This window comes from Gavia stellata, chromosome 1, assembly GCF_030936135.1.
Source record: "Gavia stellata isolate bGavSte3 chromosome 1, bGavSte3.hap2, whole genome shotgun sequence".
NCBI classification, from domain to species: Eukaryota; Metazoa; Chordata; class Aves; order Gaviiformes; family Gaviidae; genus Gavia; species Gavia stellata.
The window spans coordinates 30756637-30780937 of NC_082594.1; the positions used below are offsets into that span (position 1 = coordinate 30756637).

The 24301-nt window shown below is 42.4% G+C and overlaps 1 protein-coding gene across 2 annotated transcripts in view; it reads left to right on the top strand.

Moving 5' to 3' along the window:
• The first annotated feature begins 1906 nt into the window (after positions 1–1906).
• The window catches only part of KPNA3 (karyopherin subunit alpha 3), a 53698-nt gene continuing 31303 nt past the window's right edge, over positions 1907–24301 (top strand). For both annotated transcript variants that reach the window (XR_009484250.1, XM_059823208.1), the window contains exons 1-2: positions 1907–1993; positions 21719–21763. Coding sequence is in view for 1 of the 2 variants with exons in the window: in XM_059823208.1 (XP_059679191.1) it covers positions 1907–1993; positions 21719–21763 (132 nt within the window). In the remaining variant the exon portion in view is untranslated. The remainder of the gene's footprint in view (positions 1994–21718; positions 21764–24301) is intronic.

Sequence of the window (24301 nt, forward strand, 5' to 3'; positions counted from 1 at the left end):
CCCTTCAAAAGAGCAAGTGTCAGAGCCTAGAAGCCATCTCTGACGTTAGTGATCTTGACAAACACCGTCACATTGGTCATGCCATTTGGGCTTTGCCTGCCTCTGGCTCCTTCTCTTCCATTGCTAGCAATAATGGTGCAGCACACCCAGACAAAGCTGTTGGAAAAAGCATGGAGGAATGCGCATAGGGAGCTGAAACTACTTGGATAGGAGAGGCATGGAAATGCTACTTTGGTCCCTCAGATCAGAACATTTGGCATGCAGCTGAACGACAGTGAAGAAGAGCATTAGTCTTCCAGATTTTTATTCATCTCCATCAGGCTGCAAGCTTTATTTTGCCAGAACTGTGAGTTACAAGTTACAGTCATTTGAATGATATAAAGAAGGGTTGGGGAAAAGCAATTAAAAAGCCGAGCTGTCAATTAGAGGGAGAGACTCTGAAAGAGAAGGAAGTCTGTGAGAAGCTTATATATAGCTATAAGGGTCGGTTGCAGAAGCTGATGTGATACAAGATGAGCTAGATATGAACGTTACATGTTCTTGTTATATTTGATTTTGGTTTTCTTGGACGCTTTTCTTCCAAATAAATAACATCGTACTTTATGGACGGTGCTAGATCACTGCTTGCCATTGTCTACAATTACCTGACATCACCCCCTCACATCCTCTTTTCTAGCCTGGAAACAGTGGGTGTGACATCGAGGCGCTGTATTTGACCCAAGCTGCTGTGCCCATCGACCTGGAGGTCCTGGCTCTGTTTGCAATGTATACAACTCCCCCCCCAGCTGCACTAATGACTTGGGGGGGTTGCAGTGATTTTGACAGTTTGGGGACAATTTGTCGGCTCGGCGGAGACCATTTGTGCTCTGCATTACGGTAGATACAACACCCTTGGACGCACGCAGCCGCCGCGTGGACGCGTGCTACGAAGGGTGCGTTGGCGAAGCGCTGGATTTGCTTTCCAGGTAGCCTGGGAGCTGAAGGAGACTCAGGGCTTCCCAAAACATCTGGATTTGCTAGATCCTTGCTGTGCAGCATTTCCCAGGCGACACGCGGTGACGTTAGCGCAGTCGCTGGGCGCAGAGGGAGGTGCGGCGCAGACCCCCGACACACCCTTGGCTGGCACAGCCACCCAAGGCCAGCTTTGTGGGTGAGCCACACCGGTGAGGTCACCGCAACGGTGCATTCGGCGGACAAAACCGCAGCTAACAAGGGCGTGGGGCTTCCCGGAGGCCGTGACAGCCCTGAGCCCACCGCAGCTCCCCTGACAGGGCTGACCCCGACGGGGCAGGTAGGGCCCCGGGCCCCCTCAGAAGCACGAGGCCACCGAGGAGCATACGCGCACCACTACCAGGCCCTCCCCGCCGCCCGCGGCTTTTGCCGGAGCCCCAGAACGTTCAGCACTGAGCTGCGACCCCCACAACCGCACCCGCGCAGCTCCGCGTGGGGCCGGCGGCGTCCCCGCCCGCCCGGTAGGGCGCGCTCCCGCCCGCTCCACGTGCGAGGCCGCCGCCCGCCGGGACTACAGCCCCCAGAATGCAGCGCGGGGGCGGCCGCGGTGCAGGGCGGGGAGCGCAGTCCCCAGCCGTCGGCCCCGCAAGGCTTCCCTCCGGTCGGGACGCGGGGCGGGCGAGGCGAGACGGAGCGAGGCGGGAGGGCCGCGCCACCATTGGTGGAGCCCGCCCGCCGCGTCACGTGCGCTCGCGGCCGCGCTCCCAGTCACTCAGCAACGGCGCGCGCTCGCCCCCCCCTCTCCCCCGTGCTCGTCACGGAGCGTCCCGCTTCCCCCCGCCCCCCTCTCCGCCCCCCCCCGCCCTCCCCTCGCGCGAGCCGCCGGGAGCCGCTGCCGGAGCCGCCTCGCAGGAGCTGGGAGCCGCCGCCGCCGGGAGCCGCCGCTGCTGCTGCCATGGCCGAGAACGCCGCCGCCGCCGCCGCCGCCGGCCTGGAGAACCACCGCATCAAGAGCTTCAAGAACAAGGGCCGCGACGTGGAGGTAGGTGCGGGGCCGGCGGCGCCGCGGCCGGGCCCGGCCTCCGCCTCCGGCGGGCGCGAGAGGAGGGGCCGGGGCCTGGCCGCGCTCGCGGCGCCGCCGGCGGGCGGCGGGAAGGAGGCGGGGAGCGGCCGCCCGGGGCGGGCGGGCGGCGGCGGGGGAAAACGCCCGCGGGGGGTTTTTTTTCTCCTCCGTCATGCGGGCGCGGCCGGCGGGGGGCGGAGGAGGCGGCGGCGGCGGCGGGGGGAAGGGTTGGCGCGGCCGGGCCGAGCGCGGCCCCCGGCGGGCGGCGTGCGGGCCCCGCCGCGCCCCCTCCGCCGGCTTGCCGGGGCGCGGGAGGGCCCGCTGGGCCCCGCGCCGGCGGCTGTGCCCGGGCAGGGCCGGCAGGCGGCGGGATGCACCCCCCGCCCGCCCCGCGTCCCCTCCTCCCGAGCGCTCCTTTCCCCCACCGCAGCTGCCTCCCGTCCTGCCCCCTCCCCGCGCCCCCTCCCCCGTGCTCGGCGGGATCGGGGCTGGGGTGGGGTGGACAATGGTGCCGGCTGCCTTTTGTGCCGGCCCCTCCGGGAGGTAGTAGCCCTTCCGCCGGGGCGAGGGGCTGCCCTGCCCGTCCCCCCGCGCCCCGCTACGCCGCTGCCGCGCACGGAGGCCTGCGCTGGTGGTACGGGCCGCTCCCACGCTCTGATCAGCCTTTCTACAGTGTACTGTGCGGGCCGATTTTGCTCCCTGCGCTGCCTTAAATCAACCTTTTCCTCCTCTTCTTTTTTTTTAAATGCTGGTAGGCACATAAGTAATCGTCCGCTGGGCGTCTCCATCTAAATCGAGAAGGAGCGTGGTGCTTACTAAGGCTAACGGGGTAGTAGTTTCCTCCCCCGAATTTGAGAGACGCTGGGTGATTAGAAGCTTATTCCCTGGAGGTATTCCGAAGGTCTTTTGAAGCTGTGTGTCATTACTGGGGACATTTTCCATTCTAGTCGTAACTGAAAAGGGAGGCTATCCCAAATCTTGTGTTTAAGTTTCTGTAATAGGAAAGGAAGGGGGAGGGAGTTGTTCTGAAATCAGACTAAGATTGAAATCGGATTAGGATTCACTAGGATGAAAAGGTAAATGTGTGTCAGATTACTTTGACTTCACCTGAGGGCGTTTTCCATGCTTCTGTCGATATGATCACTTAATTTCACTTTTGTAATCAGTAGGGCTGGAATTTTAGTCCTTTGAAAGCACGTTTTTTATTTTGGGAGCATTCATACCTCTGCTGCTATTGTTTGGGTGGAGACAATTTCATGCAGGTCAGGCTTAGCAGCAGCAGTGTCTTTAAGATGACATTCACGGTGTAAACTAATCTTTTTCTTAATTTTTGTTTAACTTGGTGATAGTGAATATTTCTTACGGAAAACATTGTATGTAAAGAGTATGCTAACTTCAGCACTTCTGGCTAACATTAGTAAATGTTAGAAAGTAACTAAAAATTGCCCATCCTTCTGTTTAGCAGTTGCTTTTCAGGGTAAGGAGGAGGTGTGGTGGTTTCTTTTTCCCCTTCTTATCCAGTGAGACTCTTCCTGCTGGTCCTCATTCATTTTGCCCTTTTCTCATCTCCCCGTATTGGTTACTGGCTTTGTTGCTGCTTTCTCAGTCACTGGCCTGAATCCATCAGAGCTCTAAACAGGGAAAGGTTAGGTATGTTCGTGCCTAGTGTGAACTGATCTGTCATCCATACTTGCTTATATTATAGCATGCCCGAGACTAGGGGAATTAAATATCTGCCTCTATGGGGGAGAAGATGGGAACTGACTGCCTAAGCTTTACTGAAATTATTTATACCAGACAAGCTAAGGTAGCTTAGCTCTCATTTCTTCCTGAAGGGGAGTAATTATTTTGGAATAGGGTATTTGCTGTTATGGAGAGGTATATCCTCTAGGGTTATTTTCCAGTGTGCTGGCGGACTTCCTTTTGTGGCTGAGCCTAAGACTGTTTGGTCTATAGCTCCAACAATGTTAATGTGGTTAAAGCTTTTGAAAAGAATTAAAATCTATGAAGCATCTTTCTTTTGGGAGCAACAAACAGATGAAACACAAAGTATGTGATAGTTCTATACCCATGGAGACATGCTAAAATGAAATTTAGATTCATTTAAAGGACTGTAAAAATTAGAAATGTGTCAGCGTTTTTCAAAACAACTTCATTTGTATGAAATGTCTGAAATTTTCTACTATGTCTCCTTTTTGACTCTTTTCTGATCATGGTACTTATTTAAAACTTCATGTTAGAAATGCTCTTTCAAGTAAACTTTATCTAACTTAAGTCTCCAGAAGTAAAACAATGTAAGTTAAGTTTGTAGTGGAGAATGAAGGAGTACAAAAGTGATATGTAATTGCCATTACTTTGCTTCTCTTGAGATGCTGCTACACAAACTGAGCTGCTGATTGGACAGTTTGTCTGTATTTAGTGAAAGTTATCAGTTCTCTGCAAAATGTTTCTTTTCTAAATCAAATATTATACATACTTCTCAACTGTCAGCAGTTAAATACACTTGTTTTGGTCCCTGTGCTACAATAAGGAGTTTTAGGTAGAGATCCTGCCTCCAATTTTCTGTACTTAACTTTGGAAACCAGGAGGCATCAGTGCTATTGTTGTCATTGATCTGCATCTACACATTTTGTCAAGTTCCACCAAAGAGAAAATAAGTGGTTAGGATGGTTGAGTAATAAATCGTGGTCTGATATCTAGATTATATCCTTTGGAAAACCTGAAATATTCAAAGCTGTACGCTCTCAAGTTCAGTTTGAAAACAGTGGCATTTGAGTCACCTTCTGCCTGGAGACAGTCACTGCCTTTGAACTCATCAGGCTTGAATACATTCTTTAGTAATCTTCCTTTGGCTTCTAATAAATACTGATGAGTTATTGTTGGTCCCCTCTGGGTACAGACTCTTCTGGCAGACCAAAATACTTACTCCTTTAATTTGTAGTTAACTTACATTTTATTACTGGGTTTGCTAGGCCATATAATTGTCTTTGCTTTTTGTTAATGCAACTTTAAGGGAAACAAAAGATGAGTAAGTACTTTTGTTTTATGTTAAGGCAGACCTCAGTACCCCATGCAACTTCTCACTATGCTCCTTTTCTAAGAGCAAAGCAACGGAACTGTTGAGCAGAAGTCAAAGCTTCTGAATCCTTGACCTGCACAGGTTTACTCTACTTTTCCTAACTTCAGGTTTGGGTGGAAGTTTCTTACCTTTTTGTTTGCTTCTTCTGTTAAGGAGGTAGAGTTGTGTATCTAGAACTGGAATTCTGATTTTGAGGTATTAATACTTCCAAAAAGTATTTAGCCCTGAAAGGGATAATAGGAAAATCAAATGCCTGAAACGAAGTGTTACTCACTTAATATGAGTTTGTGTTCTTGCTTTTATTAGTGAGACTCTTCTATTTTTATAGGTATTGACATGTGATTTGCAGCAGACAGCGCTAACCTGAACATGCAGAGCTGAGCGATAAGGAGCCAAGACACTAGTGGCTTCATCTGGACGAACAACTGCCAGAACAGTTTCTCCTCACAACCTTCTCAATTTCACATCTTTGGAGAATATAAAAGGGCTTTTTAAATTGTCCCATATATGAAGAGAAAGCTTTCCTGTGTTGAACATAGGCATGTAGTCTTAAGTCTCAGTGGGTTTCTTCTAAATGTACGGCACTGATTATTCCAATACAATTGAGGCTTTACAGGACAAGATTAAACAGTTGCAATCACTTAATTTGTAATACCCCTTGTAACTGCTGCATTTATTTGTTTATATTGATATCTAAACTAGCCTAGCTTTTAGAAAACCTAATTTGAACCTTCTGATTTTTCTGTTCGCAGTTCTTCAGCTTCATTCTTTGCCTAGTAACATCCTCCTTAGACTTTTTTTACTCCTCCAGCTTCTTGGACTAGAATTGTTACTTATTCTTTATTACAATAGCAGGCACCCATATTTTGGCTCACTGTTCTGATGTTTAAGGTGACAGATCAAACAATTCGGCCAATCTCTTTTTGTCGGGATTAGTCAGCATGCCTGACTAAAACTGAGGAAGAATTCTTGATGAATAGAGATGTTAAAATTTGTAGGGCTGTCTGCATGACTTACTATTATTTTTGTGTGTGATGCAGTGAGACTATGTGGTCATGTAATTAGCAAAATGCATACTGGATCAAAAGTAAAGCCTCCATGTGCACTCATTTAAAAATACCCAAACAAACCCTAGTGAGGAATTAGTGCATTATAACCTAAATAACTTTCCGTAAAAACACTTTAATGACTGGGATTCAAATATTTTTTTTGTATACTTGTCGTACCCCTAATCATAAGTCAGAAGAACACAAGTCCTTGAACTTCTGTTGCTTAGGCCATAGGATTAATCTCCTGAAATTTGTTGAAGGTTATTTACCAAAAGGAGACATAGCCACTCTGTCATCTTTCACCTACTCCTGCTCTATTTGATTTTAAGCTTCAGAGGTCCTGGCCACTGATGTCTTTTCGCCAGTTACAGTTTTTTCGGGGCAATTGTATCACCTTTGAGTCCAGGGACTTCGAAGGATCCATTTTTATTCTGTATCTTCAGCATCCCGACCCCACACGAGGCAGAGGAAGAAACTGGTCTTAGCCCAGATCTCCATCATCAGCTCTGGCAGCTTCTGTGTATTTACCGTTGCTGCTTTGCTGACAGTGTGGATCTAGTTCTTGAGGATGCTTGAATTTATTCACATTTTTCTGTCGTGCTGCCATGATTTTTTTTGCAAGCAGAGGAATATCATTCTGGGGAGGCCAAATCTGTACAGTCTCTGGGCATCTGAGGAAGGTATAGCTTGACTTAAAGCCATGTTCCTGTCAAGTGTCAAAGGCTTATTGCAGTGGAGGTACCATAGCTGCGCAGTGTTAACGAATGAGCAGACATGCTGCTACCAGCTCATTTCTTGATGCTGTTCTGTACACTGACGAGTGTTTTTGCTGTCTCCCTGTACTCCCCTCAAACACTACATGAAACAAATAAGGCTTGTAGCAATCCCAGAAAACCTGTTACTCCCAGCTACTTTGCAACAATCCAGTTTCTTTCAGGAGCTCGCTCCTACAGATTGATCAGCTTTCTGTCTTTCACTTTGCTGGCACAGGAACTGATACTGGCAAAAGAAGAGATGGGAGGGAATAGGGCTGTAACAGCTGATTTAGGTTTGTTTAGGGTACTGTGGACCTGCTGTCTTAATAGCCTCACTGACTCAGTGAATCTCAGCAGTTTAAGTGAAAACACAGGTGTCAGGTAGCTTCCTGTTGGGAACTGGATTTAATGTAAGATCCAGTACTCTCACGCAGAGTTTCTAAGCTCTAACTCCTGCAGCTGCTTTATTACCTTTCCAGGCCAGTATACTCTTGGGAGAACACCAGGTGTACATGTTCGTACCTTGGAAAGGATTACATGGGTAGGAAGTAAGAGGTAGATGTGGGAAGCCTCCTCGGTTGCTATTGCTACAGAATTCTCCAAACTCTAGTTAGTCTGCAAGTAAATAGTACAATGCTGTGAAACATTAGTGACTCTTGGCAGAAAACAAACACCTAATAAGTCCACTTACGTACACTGTCTTGTATGTTCCTTAGGAGGTTCAAAATCAATTGAATGCATTGCATTTTAAAATGTTTAAAGACACAGATACCTTAGGAAGTCCTTGTTTATTTCAGAAATACCTGTGGAGAAAACAATTTGGAGATGGCATCTCGTGATAAACATAATCTTCATAAGCTGATTGGGATCTGTGCTTGCTATACTGAGGCCCAGTTATTGCTGTTTGTTGTTGTGATATACCAAGCCTTAGCTAATTTTCCTGTAATTATAGAATTTGTTTTTCTTCCTTCTTGTGTATTTCTAACACCACAGCAGTTGCTCTGGTATCTCTAAAGCTGCTTCTATTAAAGGATTGATTTTTAACTTGTAAACTGTCAAAGTTGGTAGCAGCGTAACTGTCATACTAGTTTTAAGAGCTCTTTAACTATTTTTACATAAGTTCTTTGAGGCTTTCATAATATTTGTGCAGTTCCAGCACAAATCCAAGTAGGACGTTTTGTCCTCTAAAACTGTGTTATCTGAAAAGACAGCGATTAGGAGGATGTACCGGCTACAAGTGAGTGATCAGATTTGTCTTTATTGTGGGGTTGGAAGTGGAATGAGGCATCTAATTTATAAGATCAGGCCAGAAAAGGCAACAAACTGGTTGAAGCTGATGGGGCACGTCATCAAGTAGTAAAGATTGCCACGTGAACGGACTTTAAATGAAAAAGAAATGTAGAACCTATATATTTTCCAAGAATAGGGTCTATCAGTTTTTTCCAAAACACCCAGCACTGTGAAACTCTGATACTGAATTGGTATTCCTGATTAACTCTGTAATAGCAGAACTGTGGGCTTTGCATTCCATTTCACAAAATTTGACATGGGTAGCCAAAAGAGAGCTAGTTTCTTCCAAAAAGTTAGTCCTGCATCAGAAGTGGCTGTGCCTTAGAGTGAACTAGTTGCTAAGCTCTTCACGTGTCTTTTAATTTTCTGCTCCCTTAGCTTCCTGAGCCAACCTTTCATGTCTGGAGAAGACCAGTGCTGGCTCAAAGAGGTCAGTGTGAAGGGGAGAAGGTATACCTTGTCTAGTCATATTTAACTGCTGGATTCTTATCCCTTCACAGTCAGATTGACACCATTAAATCTGCTGGGAAAGCTCCATATAATTTCTTCTGGATCAGCTGACACTTGTCTCCTTTCTCAGGTTAAGCAAATGTTACAGTCAGTTTTAAACTTGATTTTGTGTGTGTTTGATAAATAAAGCAAGTACAAAATAGGAATATATACTGTACAAATGGCTGCAGAACAGGAGACAAAATTAATATCTTCCCTGTTCAATCACCTATTACTGAATCGTTTCTCCCATATTCTGTCGTGTCTGACCAGCTGAGGATCTCTTCTTGTGCATTTTTAACCTTGGTTATTGCCAGATTCGGTAACAGGTGGACTTTGGAGGTAGTGGTGGAATAGGTGATTTGCAAAATCAACTTGGAGAAATGGCTTCCTTATAGTTTGACTTGTTAGCCTTGATGGAGGTGTATTTTAATGAGTGCTCAAGCCCCATTCCAAACTTGCTGGTGTGGAACATAGTCAAAGCTCATTTGCATGAGGAGAAGGTGGTCAGACATGGTTCTAGGGTGACTTGTGGCCAGGTTTTCAGAGATGCATTAAGGGATTCCTAGCCAGGTGCAGTGTGAGATTTCAGATTTGCGGTTCTCAGAATGTCCTAGTCCTTGCTTTTTCTTAGTCAAATACAGTGTAAATCAGAAGGTTGATGGAATTATGCAGAGACACATTGCAGCTCTCCTAGGTAAGCTAACCTAGGTAAGGTCACCCTAACCATCAGATACTGTCTTTGCATGCAGCTTTTTGGCATCAGGGTCTCTTGCTTCTTTTCATGCACACAAATGTTAGATGCAAAGTCAGTGGTAGTCATTTCTCTGCACCAAAAATCTGACTTGCAGCCAGATATAGAAGGCTTTCCACATCAAGAGAGAATCCTGAAACGAGAGAGCCCTGCTAGGAGTCAGCAGGATCCTATTAACCACTGTTAGTCAGGCGTGCAAGAAGGACTAGGCTGGTAATGGGTAGTGTTTGTCACACTGAACAAACAGCACTGAATAGCAACCTTCCAGACAAGGATAGACGTTTAAGGAGCTCCGACACAGGCAATCAATGTGGCGGCGCCTTTGAGCATCATGAGCTGCCAGCGGCAGTCGGAATGTGGCAGTACTCTCTTCCCATGCCCATTGCCAATAGGGGTATGGCCCACTATACCTCTGTGCTCAGTGTAACCTGTGTTTTGATGGACCCTATAACTGTGAGGTTCAAAGGAGTTTTGTATTGGTTCTTGTCCATCAAAACCAGACTGCTTCTTGTGATCCAATCGACTTCTTAGGGCTAGCCGATACCCTTTTATAGAAGGACATATAGATTAGAATTTTGAAAAACTGAAGGTATCCTCAAGGAGAGAAGTATGATACCCAAAATGTTGAAACAGCAGAAACATTGGAATCAGGGCTTATGTAGTGTTAAAAAGTGAGGTAGAAGCATCTAGAATTCATAATACTGAAATGATTAAGTCAGAAGGGTTGCTGACAGGGTTCATAAAAGATTGTGAGATGTTGCTGGAGTGTATTTTCTAATTCCTAATGCTCCATCTTCTTCCTGGGTTGTCAGCTGGATTTGTTGTTTTCTCTTGCATCTTGAGCAGAATGATCTCTTCATAGATTTAATTAGGCAGCTAGCACATGTTTAATCTTTTTTGCCTTTTGATTGTATCTTTCAAAATACAGGAAAAAAAAATTCCCATTTCGTTTGAGCCATGTAATATTATACCAAAAAAGCTTGCTGTGGCTGAATATAGACTAGCTCTCTAGGGACCTGATTTGTGTTTTTTTCATGGCACCCTGTGAATGTATGCAAATTGCAATTATTGTTTCCCATTTCATAGATGGATTAATAGGACTTTTTTTCCTCACTTCATAGGGAGGTGCTTATAAATACATCATAGAATGGTTGTCTGAGGTACGTTGATATCACAGTTGAAGACTTTAAGTATCTGGAAAGGGAGTGTCTTTGTTCAAACATAGATTGCACAAGAAGGTATCTGGCTAGTATTTAGCCTAGTAGGTTTTCTTTTTTCCTTTTTTTTTTTCTTCCTAGGGGAAACTAGTATAAATATTTGGCAAGCTTAAGAATGTCTGGTCTTCTGTGGCATTTGCCCCAGAAGTCTGTGAGGCCTTTCTGACCAAACACTTCATTTTATAATTAGATTCTTGGAAGTGGTTATCTACAATTTTATAAAATTTTTTAACATTTAAAAGAATTTAAGTCTTTATGCTGATCTAAAGATCAAAATTTTAGACTGATGTTTGCACCTAGTTACCATGAACAGTCATTTTAATTTTGCTCTGCTGTTTTCTGTTTTCATGTCCTGTACACAAGTGAAGACGGTATTTTGGCTGTGAAGTATGGCATTAAAAGTGGTGCATTTGGTTTCTGGTAACGTGTTAGAAAAAACTGAACCTATACCTCTGAATTGGGGTCTTCTAGACTACATAAGAGGAAAGGGACTCCTGCTCTTTTGGAATGGCAATCAACTGCTCTGTTTGAATAGACAGTTCAGTGTATTTTCCCTCTTCACTAAGGGAATGGGAGGGATGCTTACTTAGAAATTCTAGGGGGAGACAGAGGTGGTGTCATGTCTTGGGAGACACCAAGGGGTCATGTAGGTGCTTTGCTTGTTCTCCCTCAAGGACAGGATAAACTTTTGTTTCTAGGAGATTCTAAAGCATCTGCTACACTGTTTGTGCAATACAGAAAAATAACAAATATCTTTTTAGTGTTCACAGATCTGAATAGAAATTTGTGTACTGGCAAAAGCAGGTTCCTGTAACATAAAATTGTACCAAATTTAAAATCCTTGTACGTATTTAGAGTGTGTCAAGAAGCCTTAATCATCTAACTTTTTTAAACAGTGTGAATAGGAATCACTTGTAATTAGGCTATCTTGGTTATTTATTCACTGTTCTTGGTGCTTATTTAGCATATCACAGTATAGGCAGAGCTGGCATCATTGTAAAATTCAGTATGCCCTTCTGTTTCCAAAAAGTAAGGGAAAAGAAGAAAGACTTGATACAGGTATCCTTGAGACCAGTAGTTTCTTTTGGGCTGTAGCATAAATGACCAAAGTCCACAGTTAAGTTCTTCAAGGTGGGCCCTTGTCAAAGTGGAGATAGCAGTGGCTGCATTGCCACCGCTCTTTGGAGCACTATGTGGACAGGTTCCTTGTCCTGTTAGGACCACAGGACAAAATGAATACTTCAGGTTAGTTGGTGATCCCTGCTGCCTGCCTGTTGGTCTGTGCAGACCAACTGTTGCACAGTGGGTTAGCTTGGGGTGCTCTGGGATTACCTGGAAACTTTAGTTTGACTTCAGGTGGAACCCATATGGCTGTGTTGTGATCTTTTACTGGTGTCAGTAAAGGTGTGATTAACAGGGTTAAGACCTACATCTGAATGGAAATGCTGTAAAACTTTTGACTAGGTATAATGTCCTTGATTCACACAACAGCAGTAACTGGAAATCTGTTAGATTCTGTCTTCTTGCCTCTAGTTGAGTTTTGGCGTTGGTGAGGCCGCACCTCGAATACTGTGTTCCGTTTTGGGCCCCTCACTACAAGAAGGACATTGAGGTGCTGGAGCGCGTCCAGAGAAGGGCAGTGAAGCTGGTGAGTGGTCTGGAGCACAAGTCTTATGAGGAGCTGCTGAGGGAGTTGGGGTTGTTCAGTCTGGAGAAGAGGAGGCTGAGGAGAGACCTCATCGCGCTCTACAACTACCTGAAAGGAGGTTGCAGAGAGGTGGGTGTTGGTCTCTTCTCCCAAGTGATGAGTGACAGGACAAGAGGAAATAGCCTCAAGTTGCGCCAGGGGAGATTCAGGCTGGGTATTAGGAAAAATTTCTTTACTGAGAGAGTGGTAACACAATGGAATAGACTGCCCAGGGAGGTGGTGGAGTCACCCTCCCTGGAGGTATTCAAGGAGTGGGTGGACGTGGCATTGTGGGACGTGGCTTGATGGGCATGGTGGTGTGTGGTGTGGTGTTTTTTGGTGTGTGGGGTTTTTTTTGTTTGTTTGGTTTGGGTTTTTTTGGTTGGACTTGATGATCTTACAGGTCTTTTCCAACCTTAGTGATTCTGTGATACTGTGATGTTGAACAGAAAATTCCAGCTCTTCTATTCTGTATTAAAACAGCAGATAACACATTGATTGTATTCTGGACTGCTTTGTGTCCTTCAATATTGGTGTGATTTGTGTTGAATGCAGCCAACTAAATTGCTTCAGGTCCAGTCTCCTGAGGATTGTTTGATATGTCTGTACTTGTAAACTGGCTAATTGGTATATGGAAATTAAAACATGAGTGCTCACATCTCACTTCTTTGCTGGTAGTAGCTCAGTATGCAGGTTAAACAAATGCAGAGAGGATATCAGAACCTCGAAGAATAAGCTTACAAAAGAGCTGGTAAGAAATAAACTTAGCAATTGCTTTTCTGCCAAGATCTTCTGGGGCAGTAGAAGTGGATAATGTGGATGGGCAGCTTTGTCTGCTTCCATAGGGCTTTCAGGTGAGTCAGCACCATGAGCAACAATAATTGAAGGCTTGTGGCTTTCCATATTGGCGTGCATGTTTGACTTCAGTGAGTCATTACCCATCACTAAGTAAAAGAGTCATAGTGGATATCTGATGCATCCAGTTTGCTGAGACTAGCCAGGTTCAGATACTTGAATTATCTTGCCACAGACTGGCTAACAAAAAGCAGCTGGTATTCATTTTAGGGGCCCCAAACTGGGGATAAAAAAACCCCCAAGCCATAGTGTGTCAGCCCCAACTGCAAAAGAACTAGTTTTCCTTCAGTGGCCTTTACTAACCCTGAGGAACATGAGTCCCAGACAGATTATGGCATAAAACACAGTAGTGTAAATACTGCACTCTGCTCCTAATGTACCTAGTACTGCATTAAATGTTACAAGCCAAAAGGGAATTTTATACTATTAAGGTTCTGCAGCGCACAAAGAATCTGAACCAAGATCTAATACTTTCTGCAAAATAATAGAATGTTTCCCTAAAAGAGGAGCAAATACCTTTCAAGTCAAATAGTAATCAAATGAACTAAAACTCTCTTGGAGTCTCAAGTCAGGGTACAAGCACATTGTAAGTGTATTTGTCTGCTTTAGTAGATCTGTTGCTTATACTGTGGAATCCATGCCCCCTGCCTGCATTTCTAACTGGGTCAGCATAATTTAATATGGAGCTATTATAACAAAGCCAGGGGTGAAGTTGTTCTAACTTTGTAGTCTATATGACTGAAAAAACATCACTGTTTTTCTTAGAAGGACAATTTAGAGCTTTACGGGAGTACTTGGTAATTAGGTAAATCTCAAAATTGGGCGTGGGGAAGAAGAGGCTGCCTAGAACATACGCTGTGGGGGGTGGGGAAAGGCTGGGTAATAATCCATGATGCTTGTAACTAAAGGAATAAACCTGGCAGGAAGGGTTAATTTTGACTAAACGTGGTTTAGTCTGGTATGGATGTCAAATCTTTCTGCGTGTCCAAAAGAAACAGAGGATCAGTGTGCACAGTGTCATTGGTTTTAGTTCTTTCAGTTGTGATTAAGTAGTTGCATTCAGGCCATCGTGGTGCTGTCCCAGAATTTTTCCTTCATGTATTGTGATTTGCTTGTGATTCTTGGAGTAAGCTATATGCACTTTGAAAGCATGAACAGGTAGAACAGCAGTATCACCTTCTATCAGTGTCCCTTTGTCTCTTTGTTTTTGGCTGAAGCCAGCTGTACCAGAACAAGTAGAACAATATCATCAGTCTAAGCCTCAACTTTACACATACTAACAAATTATATTCCTATGCAAATATGGAGTATTTAACTTCTAATGTTAACCGAAGATAGGCAGCTGACAACCTTAATCATATCAACTATTGTATACAAACAAGCACTTGAATTTTTTTCCTGCCCAAAACCAGCCCAGCTCCTGAGGCTTCTGCATTTTCATGTGCATTGCAGTATTTCGTGCTTGTTAAAAGGTGTCAGAGAAGGAATAGGGAAAAAGGCTAGTAAAGTGATTTCTAGGAAAGAACGGTGTTTACTTCATCAATGCAAACACCTTCTCCTTTCACTGTATTGCACCCACATCTACATTGTAACGTGTTTGAACTATACTCTAGGGTATGTTCATATGCAAGAGGGGAGGTATTAGTTAAATCCAATCCAGCTGTTGGACCTGGGCCAGTTTTTTTCTGTCAGTTAGGCAGGTGGAAGTAGTCTGGAATTGACTTGCAAATGCTAAGCTCTTTGGGTACCCTGTATGTTTAATCAAACTACTTTACTATCCCAGCTATGTATTCACGGTAGCTCTTCCCTGTAAGCGTGTATCTTCTGGTTTTCTGAGACCAGTTCCTGTAATGTTGAGAGGCAGGACAAGAAATAAAAAATTTAAATAATCAGTTATCTTTTAATGAAGTTTGTAGATGCAGAGAAATTAGAACCAGTCAGTGAATTTGTTCTCTCTTTTCCACTTAGTAGCTGAACTTCCAAAAGCAATTAAACGCACATCTTACCAAAGTTTCTCAAAACATATCTTTTGTGTCCACAGAGTAGCCAAAACTGACACTGGTATGTGGTGTTCGTCTTGTCCAGGTGAGCCTAGCTTTCCCACTTCCGTGGGCTAGCTGGAGGATGATGCATGCTGGTTGGCCTGCAGGAGAGCAGGGGCAGCTGGCAGGCCAGCCATGCTGGCAATATTGATATGCTGACTGGCACAAAAACATCTGTTTCCTGCCTCTCCATCTCTTATGTTTTCTGGACTTGTTCCTGTTGCAATGAAAATGCTGTAAATGTGTTGATTAAAAGATGACACTCCTCAGGTATCCTGCTTAATGAAGTGGCTAGTCTGGGTGAGCACCACACTGAGCTCGAGATCTCGTTGTTAGAATGGTAGGTAGATTTTTAGTCATTAAATGATGGCTATGCCTTGATCTTCCCTCTGACACAAATGGTATAGCTAAAAATGGTTAAAATGTTTAAAATTCATGGCACTTACTGTGGCAGCATTTGATTATTTTTTTTTTCTGTACAGAGGATGTATGTTATTAAACACCTTGTACATGAAACTTCATTTTTAATTTAATTTAAGAAATCTTTATCCCAGCATAACAGAGGGAATGTAATGACTTGAGCTTCTCACTAGTTGTATCATTCACACATTTAAATAGTTTTCATTTTCTGATTTGTACTGTAACTGGGGATGAAGTAATCTTATCAGGTATCCAATATTTCTTGTTTCTGAAAGTGATATACTTAAGGGACTTTAAAGTGCTTATAATCAATTAAGATTGATTTTTAGATATGAAGTATAAATTTCAAATTATCAGAAACCCTAAGAATAGTTCCCGTATTTCATTGTGAATGAGATCTAATTTGCATAAAATAGTACCAATGTTTTAAATCATTCTTTCATAAATACAAGGACTATTCTGACTGCTATGTCTCAAATGTGGTTTTGTACTTTTGAATTAGCCTGAATTTTCTTCTTGTAGTCTTGTATAACTTTGGTAGAGTTTTGTTTTGTTTTGTTTTTCCCCCCAGGAAAAGCACACTACATTATGTATTTGCTACAGAGGGTTTTGGAAAATGTGTTATCTTGTTCTGACCTATGTTAGACAGGCACAGCTGATTGGTTTCAGGATTCCTTGATTTTTTAAAATTTTTTTTTTGTTTACAGAAGCTGTAAGTGTTGCCTTTTCAGGTGGTTTAATGTATTATGCAGTTAAACATTTTCTATGTTAAACAAAGGCTCAAGAAGCCAGAGAAGCTTGCTAGACTTAATTCTCTCCTCTGGAATCTCAATGCTCTTCAAAACTTCAAAGTAATCTTGTTTGTTTGTTTGTTTGCCAGGAAGGTGTGGATGGGCTGTCTTAAGACATCAAGTGGTAGTGTTACAGCAGTGATACTTGCTTTTTAAAATGTAGTGAACATCTTGTGCACCTTTGTATAGGGTTTCACAAACAGTACTTGTGTGGTTGAGCCAGAGGGTCCCAAATGTTTAGTCACTTAAAAATAATTTTTTGGATGTGTTGGTGGTAAGGGTTACTGTTACGCTGATAATTCAGAATTTCACAGGTTTATTTTTAGCCATTGATTTTTAATATCAAGAGTTTTATGCACAGTTTTGTGTTCTGTCATAAACCAAATATCAACTGAAAAATAAGGAAGACATTTCCCCTCTCCACAGGTGGCTCTGAAATTGACCTTTGAGTTTCTGGTCAGCTTCTTGTTGGAAGAGAGATACCAGAGTTGAAATGCTGATCTGATGAGGATGGCTGTATTCTGTGTTGCTCGTGCCCACTGAGTGTGTCAAAGGCAGTTTTACATGGACGAGGCATTCTTTGAAGCCTTATTTCGGGCGTTGACTTGAGGCTTGCTTTGTTTTCGAGGTCTAGTGTCTTTTAAATCTCTTGTCTTTTGTCAGCTTAGCATTTTTGTATTTTGTATCACTGTGAAACAAGGTTCCCTTGCAGCCCTTAACACAACAGCCCTAATGTGTGTGGTGATTTTCTTTATTGGCATATGAAATTAATACCAGTTTTGATACTTTGAGGGAACAAGGGATTATTTTTCTTTCAAATGGAAGGTGTTAGGAAGAGATTCTTGGCATGTAACCACTTTGTATTTGGCTTTGGAAGAGTATTCAGAAATACAGGGTAGAAATGAGAACACTGATTTATCTAACAGCATGTAGTAGATATTTTGGGATTTTTCTGTTTTATTTTATAAAATAACAAAATGCCAGGGAAATTGAAATTAGAAATATTGCTGAACATCTACTTTTGACTTGTAACAAGACTTATGGTACTTGGTGCATTACTGTAGTTATGTCAGCCTGTCAAACACACTGGTAAGTAATTGTTCTTCACAGATGGTGAACTGGGGAGAAGAAAACTCTTGTTACAAAAGCCTTATGAACGTAAGTGTAACAATTGAGATGTAATGTTGTAGCACAACTTGGTAAGTGTTGTAAGTTCTTGTTTCTTAATAGTACATGCTGACTGATAGTTACTAGCCTCAATTTTTACTTTTTGCACCTTGAGTATGGTGCATTAATACCCCTCTGTTTAGGAATGGCTTCACAGTTCAGATTCTGCAGGAATAAACTGTCATCGTTTTTGTGATTTGTAGGATTTTGCCCATGCAGAGTTTTCCCTTTCTGAGATTTGGAGTCTGATTTTATTCAGTGAAACAGTTCAGATTTGTCTTGGGGGTAGTTTTGAGATGCGCTGTTTCAGCATGACATGAAGTTACTTCTTTGAGTACATTAAGCTGAAAAATGAGCGTAGTCAGACGCTGTGGATGTCAAACACTGTATTAGATCCATTGGTAACATCTTGCTAGGCTTCAACTAGTATTGGATATATAGACTTCAGCAGATTGTCGTCCTCCCAGTCTGAAAGCTGGTAATGAATCCATGGGGTTAAGCTGCAGAATAATTTGGTCTCTACTCTCTATTTTAGCTGACCTGTGTTAGCTGGAGAAAATGTTTAACCTTTCTAGCACCGTATAAATCCCTTGTAAATGCCTGTCAGTTCCCTATGTGCTGGGGCTTGCAAGTAGTGTAAAAGTGTGGTATTCTGCTTACAGTGGTAATGCTTCCTTAAAGGGAGGCTTGCTCTAGTGCTTAAGACTGCTTCTTTTGTATGCTGTTGGATTATGGTATATTTATTTCTTCGGAGGCTGTAGGAAGGTACTGATAACCTGTATTCTAAAACACTTCATCTGAAACACAAGCTTTAAATACCTACTTTTTATGAAATGTCAAGTCAGGACAAAAAATTAACTGGCTCACTTAAGTCTGTTTTGGGGGGAATAAAATTTGTGCATACATGTGTTTTTCATATACAGTCTATAGTTGCAACAATTGACATGTGTTAAGTGGAATTCATGGTCTTAAATATATTGGTATATGATGGTCATCTCATACGTCAGGGATATGAAGTGGAACACTAGTATCATCAGGTTAGAAATAATGTCAGCATACATCTAGCTGAGAACACTGGTGATGATCTGACCATGGCCACTGAGTTTAACTGCCAGAATGCACCATAGACTTTTTGGGAACTTTAGTCCCATATACTTGTAGGAATACTGTAGCCCTAACACTGTACTACTGATTCTTGGATGATCCTGGTGACCCCTGACATGCTGAATTTTTAAAGATGCTGTGCCAGCAGGAGACTCTGCAAGACTGGGAGCCCTTAGTTCAGTGGAGGCCAGATAACGCTCATCAGTTCTGTGAAGTTGAGGCTAAGTGATATCCCCAGTTATCAACCTACTTGCTCTGGTAATGGAGAAGCAGCTCTGGACTTAGTGGTGAGTACTGCCTGTTCTGCCTTTTAAAGGACGAAGGAAAAAAAGTGTACCAGAGCTGCTTTGAAAGAGAAACTACATATAATAAGTTTAAAAGGAAACAGCTTAAAGGATAAAACCTAGGTAGTATGGAGATTGCCTTAAGAAGAGCTCAGAAAATGTATGCTACTAGTCAGCAAAAATGTCCGCATAGTTGATAACCTTTTTTGAAGAATCTTTCTAAAGAGTGGTAGCTCTCAAAATGAGGAAAAGATGGGAGATTCTTGCACATTAAATGTAAAACCATAATGAAGTAATTAAATATTTTGAAGATCAGATTGATAAAAGCAAAAAACTAGATTAAAACAATTGAGGCAGAATTGTAATAGGGTAGGATCAGTGTGGCTGAAATAATGGAAGTATGCAACAAAGATAAAACCCTAATTGGAAAGCTGAGTGAATTATTTGCCTTTAGAAAGAAGCTTAGAGTCTTCCCAGTAGAGCCTTTATGGATGGATGACTGAGTAACTTTCTTTAGTCAAAGCGTTGTTAGAGGAGGTTTTAGAGTAAGTTTATGAAATGAATAGTAATGCCTTGCCTGGGACTGCACTGTATTTGTTTTTTTCTAAACAAAAAATATTAAGCTGCTGAACTGTTGAACACAGCATATAGTATTTCTTAAATCTGCCTTGCTTCCAGAAGAATAGTGCCTGGCAAATGTTACTGCTGTCCCATAAAGAGTTTCAGATTTGGTCTAATTTTTCTGCTCAATAGAAAACATTCTAGAATTTTGTCACATAGGTAAATGAAAAAAATGTAGGATCAAATTATAATTAGGGAGCAAAGTTAAAAGTAAATTGTGCCTTGCATCAATTAAATCACTGAGATTTCAAATCTGGCACATACAATACTGGATTTGGCGGAGAACATGCTAATGGACACTGAAATTAACTGATTTGTCATGTCATGGGGTACCCCTTAGAATGTAAGATAAGTAGGAATAAAAGATTGGATTTTAGGGGGAGGTGGGGTGGTGTTACTAGTGGGAAGTTCCGTAGACCTTGGTGTCTAGCACATTCAGAATGATCAAGAAAAGGAGGTTTTATAGGAGAAATCTAAGACAGCCTTGTCTGACTACATTTTTCCATTGAAATGGAGAGTTACCATGGGGAAGAAGTATTGAAAAACATTCTTAAGCTATTTAATGTCCTTACATTTGATGCAGTTTTTAAGATAATTCAAATATATAATTATAATGTAATGAGAAACTTAAATGACTGGTCTAGCTAGTTACATGCAATGATTTTTCAGGTTCTTCATTTGTCCATTCCCTACCTACCCAATGTTCTCCCATTCCTCAGCAATCCAGTCTTACCATACTGAGCTTTTGCAGCAGGCTCAGATGGTCACAAGAATCAAATGGTTTAGCCAAATAATGAGGGGGGAAGAAAGTGTAGCTCTGGTAGATTCTCTTGTGCTGGTGTCCTCTCACTCTAATGAGGACTTGCTTTGTTTAAAGTAGTATAGTTCATTCTTGTAGATGTAAAAGGAGAATTGTGTCTGTTTACTTGACTGAGTTGGTTAATCAAGCAGTGGACAGAAAGACAAACCTTCCTTACTCTCAAGTCAACCTAAAATAATTAAATGAACACTGCTATGCAAACTGGTTGAGAACAGTGAAGCTAAGGTAGTGTTCTAAGCACTGGAACTACATCCTGTATAGATTCATGGTGTGAAGTCTGCTCATTTCATTTACCTGTGTTTGAGCTTTAGCATGTTTGGTATTTCCTCTGACAGATGCTGGGGAGTGCTGGTGTTTTCTCTGTACTGCTGGTTTTCACTGATGCTTTTGAGCTTAGGGAAGTTATTTGTCCTAACTCAAAAGGAACATGATAGTAGCAGTGAAGGTCAGTAGCAAGGATAGGACATAGAAAGTATTTTAAAAGGCTAATTTTAGTTAGTGTGGGTGATCTTTCTAGGCTGCCAGCAGTCATCCAGTCCTGATTTTCTCTGAATTGCATTCTGATGGTACATGTCTTTTCCACTGATTGTAAAATGAACCTGGGGAGATTGCCTTCACTAGGCTAAAATTGTTCTTTCTCAATCTTTTCATCTCTTTTAGCTAAGAGGTATAGCAGCATTGTAGGGAACGTGTCCTGAGTGCCCACTATCTTAAAGGACCTGAGATACTTATTGGCTGGTTTTCCTTTACAGTGTTCAGGCTATAGATCCTAAGTAGGCTCAGTGCCACTGAACTTCTTTGTTTCCTATTGCCACAAGCCTATTCTGTCTTGTTTGCATTGAGTTCAGTCATCTTCTGTCAGTCGTGGTTGATTTTGGCCAGATAACTGGCATAGGTTATGTGTTTAGGTTGTGAATGTGATCATATGTGAATGTGAGCCTGTCTAACCTGTATTTACTGCTGCTTTTGGTATGCACGTGTAAACACCTGGAGAGTCATTCCAGTGAAACTCCATGGGGAAGTCAATGTTTTCTGCCTTTGGGATACTTATTGTGGTTTATGACAAAACTTTCTGTAAGGTGTATAATCTTTAAAAAAAAAAAAATCAACAACCCAAAAAACAACTCGTGCATCTTGCTAGGAGAGATTGAGTTATAAATTACGCACACTGTTTTCCTTATCTTTTTGATGAATAGCTGCACTTTTGACCTAGAAAAGACTGACTCCAAAACAAAACACTTCTTTCTTTACATACAAATATTTTTATTTTTTATTCACAGACTATGAGAAGACACAGAAATGAAGTTACAATTGAATTGCGGAAGGTGAGTCTGCTTTTGTTTTTCAGCTGTGATACTTAGCTAAGACACCAGAGCATTATTAGCAAAATATTTTACCGCAAGCTTTGCTTTATGGCCCCAAACTTTATATAAAAGAGTTGTAAAGTTGTAGATTACTAACTGCAGATTCTAATATTATTTTTATTCTCCAACTCCTTAAGCTCAGTATAACAAAACAGTGCTGCTTTACTCCAGTGTATTGCTTGGAAATAATCTGTATTCAGTTTCTGTACCAGTTCTCATATTATTACAGTGAAGCTGTCAGCTGTTTGAATGTTTAAAGTCTCCAAATGGGAAAAGGGAGAGTTTTAGCATTTAGAAGGTGCGGATGTTCTTGTATTTTGTTTTCTGGAAATTACTGATTATGTGCTTGTAGAGGGAGTTAATTTTAGTGTCAGATTTTGGTTATATTGGGTGAACGCCAATATAGCTGGGAAGATCATGACCATCAGAGGTGATCTAGTTCAGTGCTCTGCCTAAATTCAGGATTTGTTACACCCTTGTCGTTCGTAACACTTCCAACAGCCTTTCTAGGCATGTTAAAGGCTTGCTGCTGGAGGGTATTTTCACAAGCTGAACTACTCTTGGGCAATATGTGTAAAGAGAAGGGTGCCTTCAATATATTTGAGGACTGATACTGGCCCCTTTAGTTTATCCTGTTGAGACAAATTCAGTTCTTCGCCCTTGCCTTGAACATTCTGTTTCCTAGATTTGACTTGTTGTTGCTCCTCAGATCCAAATTGCCTGTATCTTTCTGGAAGTGTGGAAGTCTGGAAGGATGTAGGCCACAGCTGAGGTTTAAATGGGACAGTGAAAAACAATTCTTAACACAGTATTCCTATTTATATTTAGTATGTTGTTGACTCACACTCAGTCTGTGATCCGTTATATCGTTCGGACACTTCCTACAGTACGGCAAAGCAAGGCTAGTTGTTTATGTTCTTTATTTGCATAGTTAAATAAATGCAGAAGTTTTAAACATGATTGCTTCTTGTCTTTTGAATTGCATCTGCTTTTTCCAGACTTTCTTAACTTGAGTTCCCATTCTGTTCCCCAGTATGCTTCAAGGCCTCCCCAGCTTGGTATCACCCATGTTTTCTAATATTTTCATTAGTGACTTGAGGGAAGCGTGTGCTTTGAATACTCTAGATATAGGCCAAGCTCCTTTGGATCTCCCATTTGATGCATATCTCCAGTTTGCCAGTTGAATCATTGACAGTCTGAGTGGTGCTTGCTTAGGACCGCACACCCACCCAACTTAATCTAAATTTTTTTTTCATTATTTGCAAACGAAGACGGAAGGCTTGCTCTCTTCAGAATTAGTGTGTTGACTCAGTGTAAAACTCGCTGTATAACTGTGAAATCTGCACTAGGAAGAGTCGTTCATAGCACTTGGGCAGCCTATGCCTGCTAGCAAAGCAATGTTGTAAAAGATGGCTTAGCTAATGCAGCATATCCTCATGCATCTGGTTAAATTGTGAGACTGCATGCGAGCATTCCAGTGCAGTCTTTGGAGAGACCTTTGCAGTGCAAAGTGAGAATTTTAATTTTAATTTAATTCTCATAATTGGTTTTTGTAACAGGTCACAATTTCAAGGCCATTTTATTACAGAAGCATGGTGGGGAGTCTTAAGACAAGGCAATGGATTGTCTGTGTGGAAGGAATCTTGTATGTGCCAGTAATACGTGAGTGAAAATGAGGAAGAGGAAGCCTATGAGCTGCTAGTGACTTTTCACAGAAAATTGCACATGCACAGATCAGTCACACACTTAGAGAAGCCTAAGCGCTGGATGTAGGTCAGGCTGTAAATCAAGAGTGAACAGCAGCTGCAGAGCTCTTAAATGAGGGAAGCTGTGTTCTTCTGGAGTGTTTGCTGAACATCTTTCCCTGCAGAGACTAGAAGAAGTCTGTTTTAGTAAGAGATTCACCATGTGTCCGAGTTGTTGGTCTGCTGCAACTGAACTGGTGCTGGTGGGCAACTGGTTTCCTGTGGGAACTCTGTGGCAGATGTGAGGCCATTGCTTCTGGTACAGAATTGGGACTGAAATGTGAAGGGATATATTTGTTCAGCCTGGAGAAGAGAAGGCTCCAGGGAGACCTTATTGCAGCCTTTCAATACTTAAAGGGAGCTTATAAGAAAGATGGGGACAAACTTTTTACTAGGGCCTTTTGCGGTAGGACAATGGGTAATGGTTTTAAACTTTTAAAAGAGGGTAGCGTCAGACTAGATATAAGGAAGACATTTTTTATGATGAAAGGGGTGAAATACTGGAACAGGTTGCCCAGAGAGGTGGTAGATGCCCCATCCCTGGAAGCATTCAAGGTCAGGTTGGAGAGGGCTCTGAGCAGCCTCATGTAGTTGAAGGTGTCCCTGCTCACTGCAGGGGGGGTTGGACTAGATCACCTTTAAAGGTCCCTTCCAACCCAAACAATTCTATGATTCTATGATATTTTATTAGGCTCTGGCAGTGGAAAGGATAAGTTGTAATATCATTGCTTCAGTCTTCATCTTTATGGTTAAC